Source organism: Eurytemora carolleeae, unplaced genomic scaffold, assembly GCF_000591075.1.
Source record: "Eurytemora carolleeae unplaced genomic scaffold, Eaff_2.0 scaffold1099, whole genome shotgun sequence".
NCBI classification, from domain to species: domain Eukaryota; kingdom Metazoa; phylum Arthropoda; class Copepoda; order Calanoida; family Temoridae; genus Eurytemora; species Eurytemora carolleeae.
The window spans coordinates 105,863-119,428 of NW_019397053.1; the positions used below are offsets into that span (position 1 = coordinate 105,863).

At 31.5% G+C, this 13,566-nt stretch overlaps 2 protein-coding genes across 2 annotated transcripts; both read right to left on the reverse strand.

Moving 5' to 3' along the window:
- Positions 1–520: 520 nt before the first annotated feature.
- Positions 521–5,454, reverse strand: LOC111711444 (uncharacterized). Its single transcript, XM_023485812.1, has 8 exons — positions 5,011–5,454; positions 4,218–4,261; positions 4,014–4,037; positions 3,070–3,125; positions 2,608–2,717; positions 1,600–1,637; positions 1,014–1,071; positions 521–671 (listed from the first exon to the last, which is right to left on the reverse strand). The coding sequence occupies exons 1-7, from the start codon at positions 5,158–5,160 to the stop codon at positions 1,044–1,046; spliced, it is 450 nt and encodes a 149-aa protein (XP_023341580.1). The 5' UTR covers positions 5,161–5,454; the 3' UTR covers positions 521–671; positions 1,014–1,043.
- Positions 5,455–8,261: 2,807 nt separating this feature from the next.
- LOC111711449 (carbonic anhydrase 5A, mitochondrial-like) lies at positions 8,262–12,732 on the reverse strand. The gene is made up of 6 exons (XM_023485818.1): positions 12,678–12,732; positions 12,587–12,616; positions 11,948–12,023; positions 10,655–10,725; positions 9,528–9,561; positions 8,262–8,378 (listed from the first exon to the last, which is right to left on the reverse strand). Exons 1-6 carry the CDS (start codon positions 12,707–12,709, stop codon positions 8,262–8,264), a joined length of 360 nt encoding a protein of 119 aa, XP_023341586.1. The 5' UTR covers positions 12,710–12,732.
- Positions 12,733–13,566: the final 834 nt, after the last annotated feature.

Consider the following 13,566-nt stretch of genomic DNA (forward strand, 5'->3'; position numbering starts at 1 on the left):
AATTTCAGCAAAAGTTTGTTAATTTGATCAACCCTCACCACCACTTTACACTCTTACACATAAAAAGTTTGTTTTTGATCTAAATGACAGAAACAATCTCAAGGAATAATAATTGTCTTAAAACATTCTTTGAAAGTAAATATTTGCAAATTGTCTTTTTTTAAATATCATGATTGTTCCTTTTTTCCATTTGACTAATAATAAATTTTGTTTTGTTTATTTTATTGTGATTTTAGACTTATTATTGATTTATATGGTTTATCATATCATTAGACAATAGCTAACACCTACTTTATTTAATTTATGAAGTTTGGATCATCATTTACACCAAATGTCTAATCATGTTTATCTTATCATACGCATAGAGAAACATTTTGTCTACGCTGGGAGTGGGAACACATAAATAAAACTCAAAAATAGACTTTTTCAAGGTACTTATGACTAATAGGACTACTCTAAACTTCCTCGGCCTACAAGCCTATACAGGTATAAATGCGCAGGAGATTGAACACGAAACAAATGAAGAAATTCACTTTATAACAATTATAATAAAATTAAAAATTCTTTTTTAATTTTACATGAATAAACATAAGAAAGCACAAACATATATACTAAAAAATAGTTTATTTCTAATCATTTGTCAGCTTCAACTCTTTGTCTTTTAAATTTTCCTGAAAGAATTATACGATTAGCACAAGAATAATTATCTCAATGTCACAGTTTAGAAAAGGATATATAAGAAAACAAGTAGCGACGTTTAAGAATTTAAAGAAATGAAGAGGATTATTGAAGCCAATTATTCCACTTTTCTGTGGCTGAAAAGAGAATTTGAACAAATTATCTTTAAAGGATTCCAAAAAAAGAGCAAAACAAACCTATGCCAAATTAGAAAAGTATTGCTAACTAAACTATTACTATACAATTATTCTAGGTTCAGTACCTCTAAATTATTACTATACAATTATTTTAGGTTTAGTACCTCTAGCATATCAAATATGAAAATATTAAGATACCTATCCTGAGGTCATATTGCATGATGTATATCATATACAATTCGCCTTCCATAGATAACTAAATTATGAACCATGGTTATAGAAATACTTTATAGATTGTATAATTCATAGATTAATCACAAAACAGATAGAACACTAGATGTCTTCTTTTCAAGATTTAGTGATTTTTCGTTCACAATAACCCTGATGCAGAAGCCCAACGGAGTGACGCGCATGCACGTATCTCCTTTGGGCTTCTGCTCCAGGGTTGTTGTGAAAAAAAATCCATAAATCTTGAAAAGACAACATCTAGTTTTCTATCTGTATTGTTATTTAGCTATGTTATTATTGTTTATTTTAGCCAGAATTGCTGAAAATTTTATTATGAATTATCGAAATTGGAGAACAATTGAGGGGGAGTCAAACACTAATGTGTATCTTTGTATTTTATTTAATTACAGAGTTTTCGGTATCAATTTAGATCTTTTAAAACAACTGAAACATAACTTTGTTAAACATAAAGAAATTAAGATGATCATTTTAGTGTTTTCTTGTTAACGCACAACTTTTGTGATATTCTTCATGAATTAAAATATATTTGTCTAACCTTCTCCATAACTCTTCATACTGTTTTCTGTCCTTGGCCTAGTTAAGTGTAAATAGAAAATAGAGCTGGGAACTTTAGAATGGGATAACAGGAATCCCAACTGCTTATTCCGAATATCCAATGTGGTCGTGGACCCTTTTAATTTCTTGCTTAATCCACTCTTTTTTGGATAAAGTACAACAAATTGAAAACCAGTTTTTTAAAAAATTAGAGAGACCCTCCCTCCCTTCTGTATAGTAATCTTAAATGGGGCGCAAAATTTCAAATTTCCCCGCTTCTGAATCGCGACTCTGATTGGTTGAATTTTATACACTTTTCAAAATACAAATACAAGATTAGGTTAGTCTTAAAATTAAGAAAATGAGAAGGATTAAGCATTGATATCGATATCCACTAGTTCCTAGCTCTGATTAAATTTTGACTTCTGAAAGGGACTGAAGCACAAAACAGAATGTTAACACAGAATCGGAATTAATCAATTTTTTACTTCTATAATATCTATTCTATCGTTCAGGGGTAGCTCCAGGTAATTTTAAATACTCATTTGAGAATCCGGAGACTTGGAGACCATTTTGCGGGACATATCATGGCGGCCCTGTACCCCCTCCCTCCGTTGGCCAACCATTTTTGTAAGACCTGACACAGCCGCGGTTTTGTAAAAATAATTTTAATTTTGACAACAACGTGAAATTTTAATATTAAAATTTTGAAATTAGAGAAATCTGTAAGAAAATATAATATCTGAAATGAAAATAAATCTATAAAGAAGTTTAAGGAATTGAGTCTTTGTCACAAACTCAAATTGTCTAACCCCTATATCTTAGGAACTTGATGTAGCAAACCTTTGATATTTCAAACTTAGATTATTTGATCTACCAGAAATTATAGTCTGAAATATATAAGGTCTACGGCATTGGGTTGCAAAGATACAGGGATTAGAAAATCTAAGTTTGGGGCAAAGACTCAAATCCTTTACAGATTTTTTATTAAATCAACCAAAAAAATCACCTTCGCCATGACTGCTAGTAAGGGCATTCTATAGGAGTTGTCACAGGGAAGTTTAATTACATAATCTTCATATTTTGGGAGTTCAGATTTTCTGGTCGTTCCACCGGCAGCTTATGCAAGCCAAAAGTATAATCACAACAGAAACATAAGCAATATTGAATTTAGTCATGATTATAAGTAAACTTCTATTTAAAAAAGAAATATCCGATTCACAACAGTACCTTTTAAACCTTAATCTAATCAATAATGTGTAATATAATGAATTCCGTCTGAAAAAGAGTAAATTCGGACATTTTTCCGTTGTTTCTCAATAAAGAAATCATCAATCTTTTATTCTGCGTTGTTAATGCTTCAACACAAAACGAAATTGTTAATAACATAAACAAAACAAACAAAACTATAGCAGTATTGATTGTAAATAAATTTTTGGTAGTATATTCAAATTCAATAATGATGACTTACATCCTAAACTTATAATATTTCTTTTAATCAGATCTATTCCATGATAATAAACTGGCCTAAAGAAGGTAGACTAAATAGACAAAGAGACATATTGTCAAATAGATAGATTGTCAGATAGTCAGATTGTCAGATAGTTATATAGACAAATAGAAAGATAGTCAGATAGACTGATAATCAGATAAAAAGATAGACCGATACACAGATAGACAGATAGTCAGATATTCAAATAGTCAGACATTCAGATAGAAAGATAGACGGATAGTCAGATAAATAGGTAGTCAGATAGAAAGATAGTCAGATAGAAAGATAGTCAGATAGAAATATAGTCAGATAGAAAGATAGTCAGATAGAAAGACAGACAGATAGATTGATATTCATATAGACAGATATAGTCAAATTTAGACAAATAGTAAGATAGTTAGATAGTCAGAAAGACAGATAACCAGATAGACAGAAAGTCAGATAGAAAGCTAGATTATCCAGATAAGAAGGTGTAGACAGCTAGGTAGACATGTAGACAGATTGGCAGATAGACAGACAGACAGATAGACAGATAGTCATATAAACAAATAGTAAGATAGTCAGATAGTCAGATAGTCAGAAAGACAGATAACCAGATAGTCAGAAAGTCAGAAAGGAATTTAGCCAGAAAGCTAGATAACCAGATAAGAAGGTGTAGACAGGTAGACATGTAGACAGATTGGCAGATAGTCAGATAGTCAGATAATCAGATTGACAAATAGACAGATAGACAGATAGACAGATAGACTGATAATCAGATAAATAAATGGACCGATACACAGATGGACAGATATAAACAGATGGACAGATATAAACAGATAGGCAGATAGTCAGATATTCAGATAGACAGATAGCCAGAAAGATAAACAGATAAACACGTGTAGACAGGTAGACAGATTGATATATGATTTAATTTGAATGACCTTCCATTTATTGGCTGTGGAATCCTGATCTCCAAATTAGATGAATTTATTTTGGGCTTTAAACCAAAAATATAAAAGTTTTTTTATATCCAAATTTATTATTAATAAAATACTACAGATTTTTTGATGTTATTGATAACATTTTGAAAAAATCTGAAATGTTGTAAAGATTTAAAGTTTAATTCTGCATAACTAAATTCATCCCTAAAGTTGTTTTTAATGTTTTTACCGATTTCGTCGGTCAAAGTCTAGAATAAGTTGTAATTAAAGGGACAGCCAACGTAACCCTCTAGGTAACAACAAAACATATATCGTCGTTTTCAAGAAAGGTTATATCACTTTCTTTCCTAGTCGTTACTGCATAAATCCGCAAATCACTTGTACCAAAAAATCACAATTGAAATCGATAAATTTTTAAATAGAACAACAACGATACATCCATTGTTTATGCCATGACAAAGGTTTTAGGGTCCTTTCTAAAATCGGACATGTAACTCTTTAAATAAAGAGTCAGAAAAAACCCCGCATCTATTTAAAGAATACTGTCGTCGACTCTACAAATCGCACGGCTGGAGATTCTGATAGAAATAATTGATGATCAATTAAAAATGTGTTTAAAGTTTCTCATGATAACTGATCGACAGCAAAGGAAAGGAAAGAAAAAAATGAGAAAAAAGCTTGTTTGTCATTTTATTTCTTGGGCTTTACAAAGTATTAGTAAGTATAGTGAAGTGCAATCAAAGGCCAAGTCGTTGTGAAACTTTTGAAGTCAAATTTATGTTGCCTTTAATAGCAGCTATAGGATCCATGTGTGGTCTAACCAGTTTGAAAAAGAACTTAATTAGGACAATTTTAATTTTATTTAAAGAATTGAAATCATATACAACTATCTGCTTTAAGTGGACTCATACAAAAACTGTAATGATGATACACATTTGTAAAGTCGAACTAAAAGTCGTCATTTAATTACATGCTTAAGTTTTAAGCTACTATAAACCTGAAAAGCCATCAAATGTGAGCTGTGAAGTCCTAATGGATTCTTGAAAACAATCCAGTTTACAGCCTCTTCACATCCACCTAATATATTGCGCTGTAAAACTAGTATACTTAAAGAAATTTTCTCTGTTTGTTTATCTGCACCCATCATAATTCTCTTCCCCTTTACCGATGTGCCTCCGATTTTGATTGGGAAACTCGGTAGAACAGAAATTTTGTATTTTTTAAATATCCCTGAATACCTGCTGAATACTAACGTCTTTTATTAGTACTCCAGTTGTACACAATGGACCCTGCTGTGGAAAATATCGCATTTACAAGCCTTTAATAGATTTCTATTATCTTATCTCAGTGTAATAATGTAGTGTACAAACTAGTAGATATTTTATTAGTGTACTCTGCTAAGCAAGAATATTATATGTTGTACCCCCAGGTAACCATAAGTTTCCTAAAAAAAAGTTCATGCAATTTTCTTTTTAAAACTATCGTCCAACATGATTATTTTTTGTAGTTAACTTCAATGAAAAAATGCTTCGTAGTTTTTCTTTTAAATCTTGAAAGAAACGGAGAGAAATAACTAAGAGATTGAAGTTTGCAGTAGTGTATTTGTTAACCAAAAAAAAAATGATCTTACTCCGTTGCAAAGTTGTCTTTGACCTAAACTTTCTCCGGTGGCCAAACCAAACATTTTACACCTCCGACAGATATGTAAACAACTGCACATGCTTCAAATTTAATAAAAAAAACCTTTAAACTCGTGATTTATGCATTTTTTGCAACCAATTATCATTTATTACAGAAGGAAAAACATTGCTTTAGCACTGTTCAATAACCTGCTTATATTGAATTTACCCAGTAATAGTAAGCTCATTTTCATAATAATAAAACTAATTATCGCATACATTATATTCCTACCCTGGAAAAGTCATTGTTAATAACATATATTTTCAGGATTGAAATAAACGCTTCTTCTTATTATCATCTATGAACCAAGGATAAGTGGGAAGCCTATGAACCACCGCCTATTTGAGATCATTAGTTGACCAGGACTGATTGCTTGGGAAATTAATACCCTCCTTTGCCCGGAATATTGACTCTGCCAGATCTCATTTCCACATTTCGGACCCCCCCTTATTGGGTCAATATTGGGTCCCCTCCACTGGAGCTGCTGCAGACTCTCTTAATATATGATGGAAATTTTGATAAGTATTTAAAAAAGTCTTGCCTGTGGTTGTTATTAAAACATGAAATCCTAGATACAGTAGAATTGGCAATGCAAGCTAAATTTTTATAAATTATATTGCATTCTGTATTCTATGAACCTAAAGATGGTATAAAAATATTGCGAGGTGAATTAAAGGGTCTACCAAAATTCCAGGTTACGGTTTACGAACAGAAATGATCCAGAAATTTTTCCCATTTCCATTATGGAAAAGGTTCTGGATATCTGTAATTCCGGAACAATTACTGAAAGAAATCCTTGTGTGTCCCTGGCATCTGACTGTCTTTTGAATAATGGGGCGTGTCTCATAGAAGGAGTGTCCAACACTTTTGACGAAACAGCCAGTGTCATTACAAGTTGCTCAGGCAAATTCAGGTTGATTATAATGGTAAGAAGATCCTGATTGACAAGAAGCTGAACCTTCTCTGCAATCTCAATCCATGGGTTGCCCAGAGATTAGCATGTTTGCTACGAAACTCAATAGTGTTATATCAGTCTAAATCCTTTCATTTGCTTCAGTGCAGTTGACCCACATGAAAGCAAGGATCTTTTGCCTACATTGGCTTACATTGCTCATTGCAATATGATGTTGGTAGCCGATTTGAAGTTGGATATGAATATAGGGTCGTGAGATTCTTGGATGGGATAAATAACAACTTTGATTACCATCAATTGCTTCCGTGCAGTTGACACACATGAAAGCAAGGATCTTTTGCCTACATTGGCTTACATGGCTCATTGCAGTATGATGTTGGTAGGCGATTTGAAGTTGGATATGAATATAGGGTCGTGAGATTCTTGGATGGGATAAATAACAATTTTGATTACCATCATCCAATCCTGAGGAAGCCCGGAGTCTTGGTAAGACGCACAGGCGCAGCAACTTATGAATATCGGTGTACACGAGTGGAGGCTCCAATGGCAGAGTTGAAGTTTTGAAGTTATGTACCAGGGGTGCTCCAGAAGTTCTTTGAAATTTGTCAATCTGGATACCTTGGTCATCCAGAAATCATGCCCTGCAATTTAAAGTTCCCAATCCTGGTGAAGATAGCACCAGGAATCTTGGTATCAGTGAGTCTCTGAGTACTCAGAGAAGAGATCCTGATCTTAATACATGAGAGAAGGTGACTGAAGTATCATCAGGCTTTGTAACCACACTATATACACCTTGTGAACTGGAAGCTAGAGAGGATTTTCCCAACTTTCCTGCTTACCTGAAGTCCAGACATCAGAAGGTGCTAAATAGTTTCTGTGGAGTTGATTCCTGCTCCTTGGGTTCGCATTTACTAATGGGTTGTGTGTTTAATGTTAACCAGCTTATAGAAGGAGCTGAATTCCATGGCAGTGAGATTTTAGAGCAATTAAACCCCTTTGGGTTTCAAAAATCCTGAAATCCAAATCATTGAAGAATTTCTGATGAGGTGTTTAAAGGTGAAATATGTTTTGGTTGTAACCACTGTCCTGTTCTATGGCATTGCACCTACAATCGAGGCTCTCATCAGCCCTTTTACTTTGGACTGGACTCAGCTAAGCAAAGTATATAAATAGAGTGAGAACCAGAAAATTCTGGAATAGGAGGACGACTATTAGACTTAAATTATGACTCTAAATAGTTCAATGAACATTAGACACAGCAATTACGTAGTATATACTATACTGTATACAGACCAATTTAAAAGTGATTTTATTAGTTTATGGAGGACGTAGCGTCGGTCTCCAAATAACGCAAGGAGTCTTTCAGAAGGATATATTTAATTCTAAGATAACAAGTAAGTCTATAGATATCGGTCGGAATCACATGAATAGAACTTGAGAGAATGCAGCGTAGAATTCTTCAGCTCTCTTCTTTGTTCCTGGCTTTGCTGTAAGGAGGCCGCTGGGTCTCGTCTTCCACAAGTTACTATTTAACCTATTTCCTTTGTAACAACATCAATTAGACTCAAGGATTGCTGTACATGACTACAGCTACACCAGGCGCACATTCTATTATTCTGTAGATATTACTTACTGATTTTATCTTTTACATAAGTTCAAGATGTCTTCAACGTTTTCCGGAACCTTTTTCCGGAAAATTCCGGAACAATTGTNTCATCAAGTAGTGCAGGAAGGAAATTTACAAGGTTTATTTCAGCTATTGTGTTTTCAGGCTAAAAAAAAATTAACAAGTTGCAAATCAAACGTTTATGAATAATAAATTCACATTTTTGTTTCATTTATTTAAATTCACAACTTTAAGAAAAAATATTCAATATCAAGCAATAAACTAAAATTCTTTCTTTTTATATAAAAAGAAAACATTTTTAACAAAATTGTTTTGGTTTGTGAACAAAAAGTCTCTTTTTCGTAAAAGTTCAAGAGAACCTTTGAGAAACAGGGAAATTTCAAGTTCAACTTTAAAATAATAGTGTTTATACTGTTTATAAATAAACCAAAAATAAATTGATTTGAGATTTGGAAAGTCATCCGTGACCTTAGAAACAGCTTGCGGCATTCATTTGGTATTCTAATTTAAATATTTATCATTAAACAACAATTATAATAATCATTATTATAATTTTTTTAAATGTATTATGTAAAAGCATGAAATTTTATAAAACTAAACGTAATCCAGTAAATATAAATGCTCAAACAAAGCAGACCACATTTTGTGATTATTATTTCATGAAAATTATTCAAAATTAGGTTGCAACTTGAAACCTAAACTAAGACGACTTTAAAGTTTTTAATCAATTAATAAATTATTCGGAACATCACTTTAGGTAACTTTATGAATGTTTGTGTATTGTCTTGATACAGTGGTTATTTCTAGATATAATAAGCTTCAAAAAACAAAGTTATATTTTATGCTATTTTCATACTAATACATGGGATGTGCACGAGTTCATAGTTTTTTGTAACTTTTGTAACTTAAGGACAGTAAATTTAAAAGTTCTTCTTAATTTATTGAAATATAAGAGATTACAACTTACAAGAGAAAATTCTTTAATGATTGCCATCAATATATTTGTATTTTATAATGTCGAAGTTTACACCCATTTTTAACGTAAAAAAATCTTGTTTATCTACAATAAAAGTTTGTCTATTTGAAAAATGCTAAAATGTTTCTGTGCCCCCTGAATATATTTCTGTTCAAAATTTGCAGTCAAGTATAGTCTAGGAAAGTAATTACTGGAAAAAAAAATCCTGTCCAAAGAAGCACCATCTCCTGAGCCATTAAGATAGTTTGAATGACTAAAATGCACTTAAGTTTCAGTATTATTTACCATTAGCAAATTATTCAAATTTGAAATATTTACCAAATCATATTTGTCAAACTTGGAATGCGCCTTTCTGAAACAAACAAAACTATGCCAGTAATAACCAGAAATATCGTTAAGGATTTTATTTTATACTGTAACTGATTTTTTCATTAATTGACTCTGAAAAATATATATGTCAAAACTATTACAAACTATAAAATTCTAATCAACTGAAGCAATAAATCAATTTATCTTTTTTAAAAAGGTCTATAAGACTTAAACTGAAGTTGGAACTTTTGTGCTTTCAATCTTTGAATCAACACTTAATCTCCATTTTAGCAGATCTACGTGATAGTTCAATTACTCTTAGATATCTCGTGATGGTCAAATCCTTCAGGGATAACTTTATTTGAGAGATCAAGCGTTCATTCTTAAATTTTATTGGATATCAAAATCAAGTGTTGCCTCCAACTTTAATTTTCTAATCATTATATCTTTTCAACCCATAAGGCTTAAATAGTTTACTGTTTAAAGGGAGTGACCGGCTATGTAAGGTAGTTGAACTGAGTATGCAGTGTTGTGGAAAACTTCTTATAAAATCGATTATTTCGTTTTCATTATTATATTGAATTTCTTTTTTTCTTTGAATTTCTTCGCAGATTTATTCAAATTCTTCAAATGTCGTCATTTCAATAATAATTCTAGAAAATCTGCGAACATCTTTGTGAATAATAAGGAACCAGAATAATGAGAAAATAGAAACCAATAATTGAACAAGATTACTTATTTTCGATAATAAGATTAATTTTTATTTTCGCAACATGTTCCTATACATGACGTCTGTAGTTTATTGTAGAACTTTTTTTTACATTTTATGTCGTCGGTATTTAATAATTTAAAAAAAAACTTATTCTGAAAACGAATCCACCCCCTAAGTAGGAGTTTTGAACGTCAAATTTGCGCTCAAACTCAGCATTTACAGATCTTTAAAAAGTTTAATATGTCTCAAATGAATCCGAAAGAAGTTTTCCACAACAATGCATACTCAGTTCAAGTACCTTACATAGCCGGTCACTCCCTTTAAGCTTGCGTTAACTATGGTTTGAATTATCGCAGATCTACTACATCAAGCTAGTTGCAAAGATGTAAAAAAGTTAGAGAAGGAGAATAATCAGATCCTTTACCTAAGATGTTTCCTGGCAATTTGCTTGATGGTTTCCATAGCATTAATAAACATCCCTGGATTATCTGATCTCTGATAATTAAAGTTATTGTCAAAGCAAATACAAGCGGCCCTTTATTTCAAAAAGACCTGAAGGCTGGATTCACGATTACTCCATCGATTGTGCAAAATTCATTAATTAATTGATAATTTATCGATAAAATGGACTTGTGGTTTAAAGAATGAGGATTTAACTAGAGATGTGCATCGTTTTTGTGAACCAACAAAACATACAAAATTTTCGGAATCGGCGGGGTCTTTCAGAAAAATTAATGATCAATGAACAAACGAACGAACTTAAAAAATCGTTCGTCGAGTAAAAAACTTTACAAACAAACTTTTCGATCAAAGTTTTTTGAAATTATCCTTTTTTACTTTTTACGAACGATTTTTTTTCAACGATATTTTGAAAAAACAAACGTTCTTTTAAGCGAACTTTTGAAAAGGAGGTCGTTTTTATATAAATGAAAAATTTTGTTGAACAACCGATTTTATTGAAAGAATGATCACACTGAACGAATGATTTAATTTAACGATCAATCAGTTAGAAAACGATCAGGATGGATGAAAAATGATAATTCTGAAATTGAATGAAATCAAATTATTTTAAACAACTGAAAATTGGTTGTTATCAAAAATTGAACGAATGGATTGAAGAAAAGCCGAACAGGCCCATCTCTAGAGTTAAATAGAACAACGGCGATAAATGTCTTCCTCATTGCTAAGTTAAAATGGTGCCGTTAGAAACCAACCTTAACCTCTTTAAAATGCACTTAAATTAAACTTAGCGGATACTTTCCTTTAAATTTAGACATCGAATTTTTAACGATCAGTTCATTATAGATAAACATTGTAAAAATGCAAGAACACGGACTCTGATTGAACCAAGGTACTAATGCAAGGAAAGTCAATTGCGGTTGTGTATACTCAAGGTACATATTAAAAGCATGTCTCTCTGGGCGAAATTTGTAAACAAGAATAGATGCATCAGTGTTCGTCTAGTATCCGAGGAGGATTAGGATTAAAGCATTTAATTTTGATAATTTTGATAATTCACATAATAGTTTCCTATGACCCGAAAATTTAATTATTTTTGTGAAAATGGATTCCACGTCAGGCTGTGGAATCCGTCTTGTGTTTACTTTTCCGGCCAAAAACAGTACACTGCAGTACAAAAAATGCGTTCACATCTAAAATAACTTTCTTTGCATTATACCTTGGAATGAACAGTCCCTTTAGAGATACTTATTTTTACCTGGAATTTAAAAGCAAGAACAGTCAAGCCATTTTCATGCATTAAGCCTTTCTCCACTGATTCATCATGAGAATTCCTTTAATTTACTTTCTTTAAAAAAAACGCCATGAGCTTTGCCGTTTTTTTAATTTCATTCGAAAAGAAAAATTCGATTTATATTATAAATATTTGCAATGCAAAAAAGCCCAGAATGATAAATCATTCCTGTAATGATGATAATAATTACACTTTCGCTATGCAAATGGTGTTTTCACAATGTTACACATCTAAAGCTATAGCATTTTGCTGTTTGCACTAAAAAGGGCTGTAGGTGTCATGTGACTCTCCATGAAAAGCTGACAATGCCAGATTTACAACGGTACCCTTGAAACTTTTATTTAATCAATATTGTGGAAGTATAGATTTTATTGGTTTAAAAGTGTTAGATTTTGATAAATCCTACATGTTTTCCGGAAGTAGAAATGCGCAGGTCACTTTTGTACAGAAACCATAATTGAAAATATAATTTTCAAAATTATATCGTATTACTATTTGATCAGACAAAGATTTATAAGGGTACCTTTGAGAATCATACACTGCCAGGATATTACGCTTACAGACGTCTCTTTAATTTATTAAAATTCATCGAAACAAGGAGACCTGTAGACCAAATGCAGTTCCAATGGAAAACTAAAAACAGTTTTGTTTTATTTTAAGAAAGAGTTAAATTAAAAATAATACAACTTTTCACCTTTCTCCATCAATAGTGTGTTCAGAACCCATGTGTGCATTTTTAGATCTCCTTAAAAAGGTATTATTTTATAAAGCTCTTCACTCATATCTNTTTTATTTTTTTGTTACTCCAATTGTCAAACAAAAATCCGCGAATTTTTTTTTTCTCTCAAAATCAAAAGTTTAGAAAATCAATTTTCAGTCCTGTTCTAATTTAAAGGAAAAGTTGTTTTTCAATGGTTCTTCAAGTTTCAGCCGAACAGCGTATATTTTTTAACTTTAGAATATACTAAGAAGAAAGGAACTAAGAATTCAAATAACTTTTCCTTAAAAATTAGACCAAAACTGAAAATTGCGAGTTTTCTTTGTTACAATTTTGCCAATTTTCTGTGATTCTGTGATTCAATCTTTATAACATTTTAGATTTCGATAGAAATAGTTTATATACACATTTTTGCTTTTCTAAACTTTTGCTTTAGAGAGAAAAAAAAGTTCGCGTATTTTTTTTGGACCATTACAGTACCAAAAAAACTTTTAAAATTTTCAAAAAATATTGAAATATTTTGCTAATCATAAAGTTTGAACAAATCCTATTTCTTAATAATAAGTATTACAATAAGACAATGAAAACGAAGATGACATTGGACCAATCTTGAAAAATATATGCTGTGTTACGCAAATAGTTTATGCTTGGCTTAGAAATCAACCAATTCCGTGAAATGAAAGTAAACTATTTAAAGTCATAACTTGAATCTAATATTCGTCTTCATATTCCACAGTTTTATGGGTCTCAATATGTATTGTTGGATATAATCTAGCTTACGAAACAGAATATTATTTATACAAAAAGCTTATATCAACTGATACTTACGATACAGTATTGAGTCACCCAGCCCTACCTACAGTCA

Coding starts and splice junctions, on each gene's coding strand:
- LOC111711444 (XM_023485812.1), bottom strand. CDS start 5,160: ATGATGGGTGCAGATAAACAAACAGAGAAAATTTCTTTAAGTATACTA. Junction 2,718..3,069: donor AAATATTATAAGTTTAGGAT/GTAAGTCATCAT, acceptor GGCTTGCATAAG/CTGCCGGTGGAACGACCAGA. Junction 1,072..1,599: donor TATGAAGAGTTATGGAGAAG/GTTAGACAAATA, acceptor TTCATAATTTAG/TTATCTATGGAAGGCGAATT.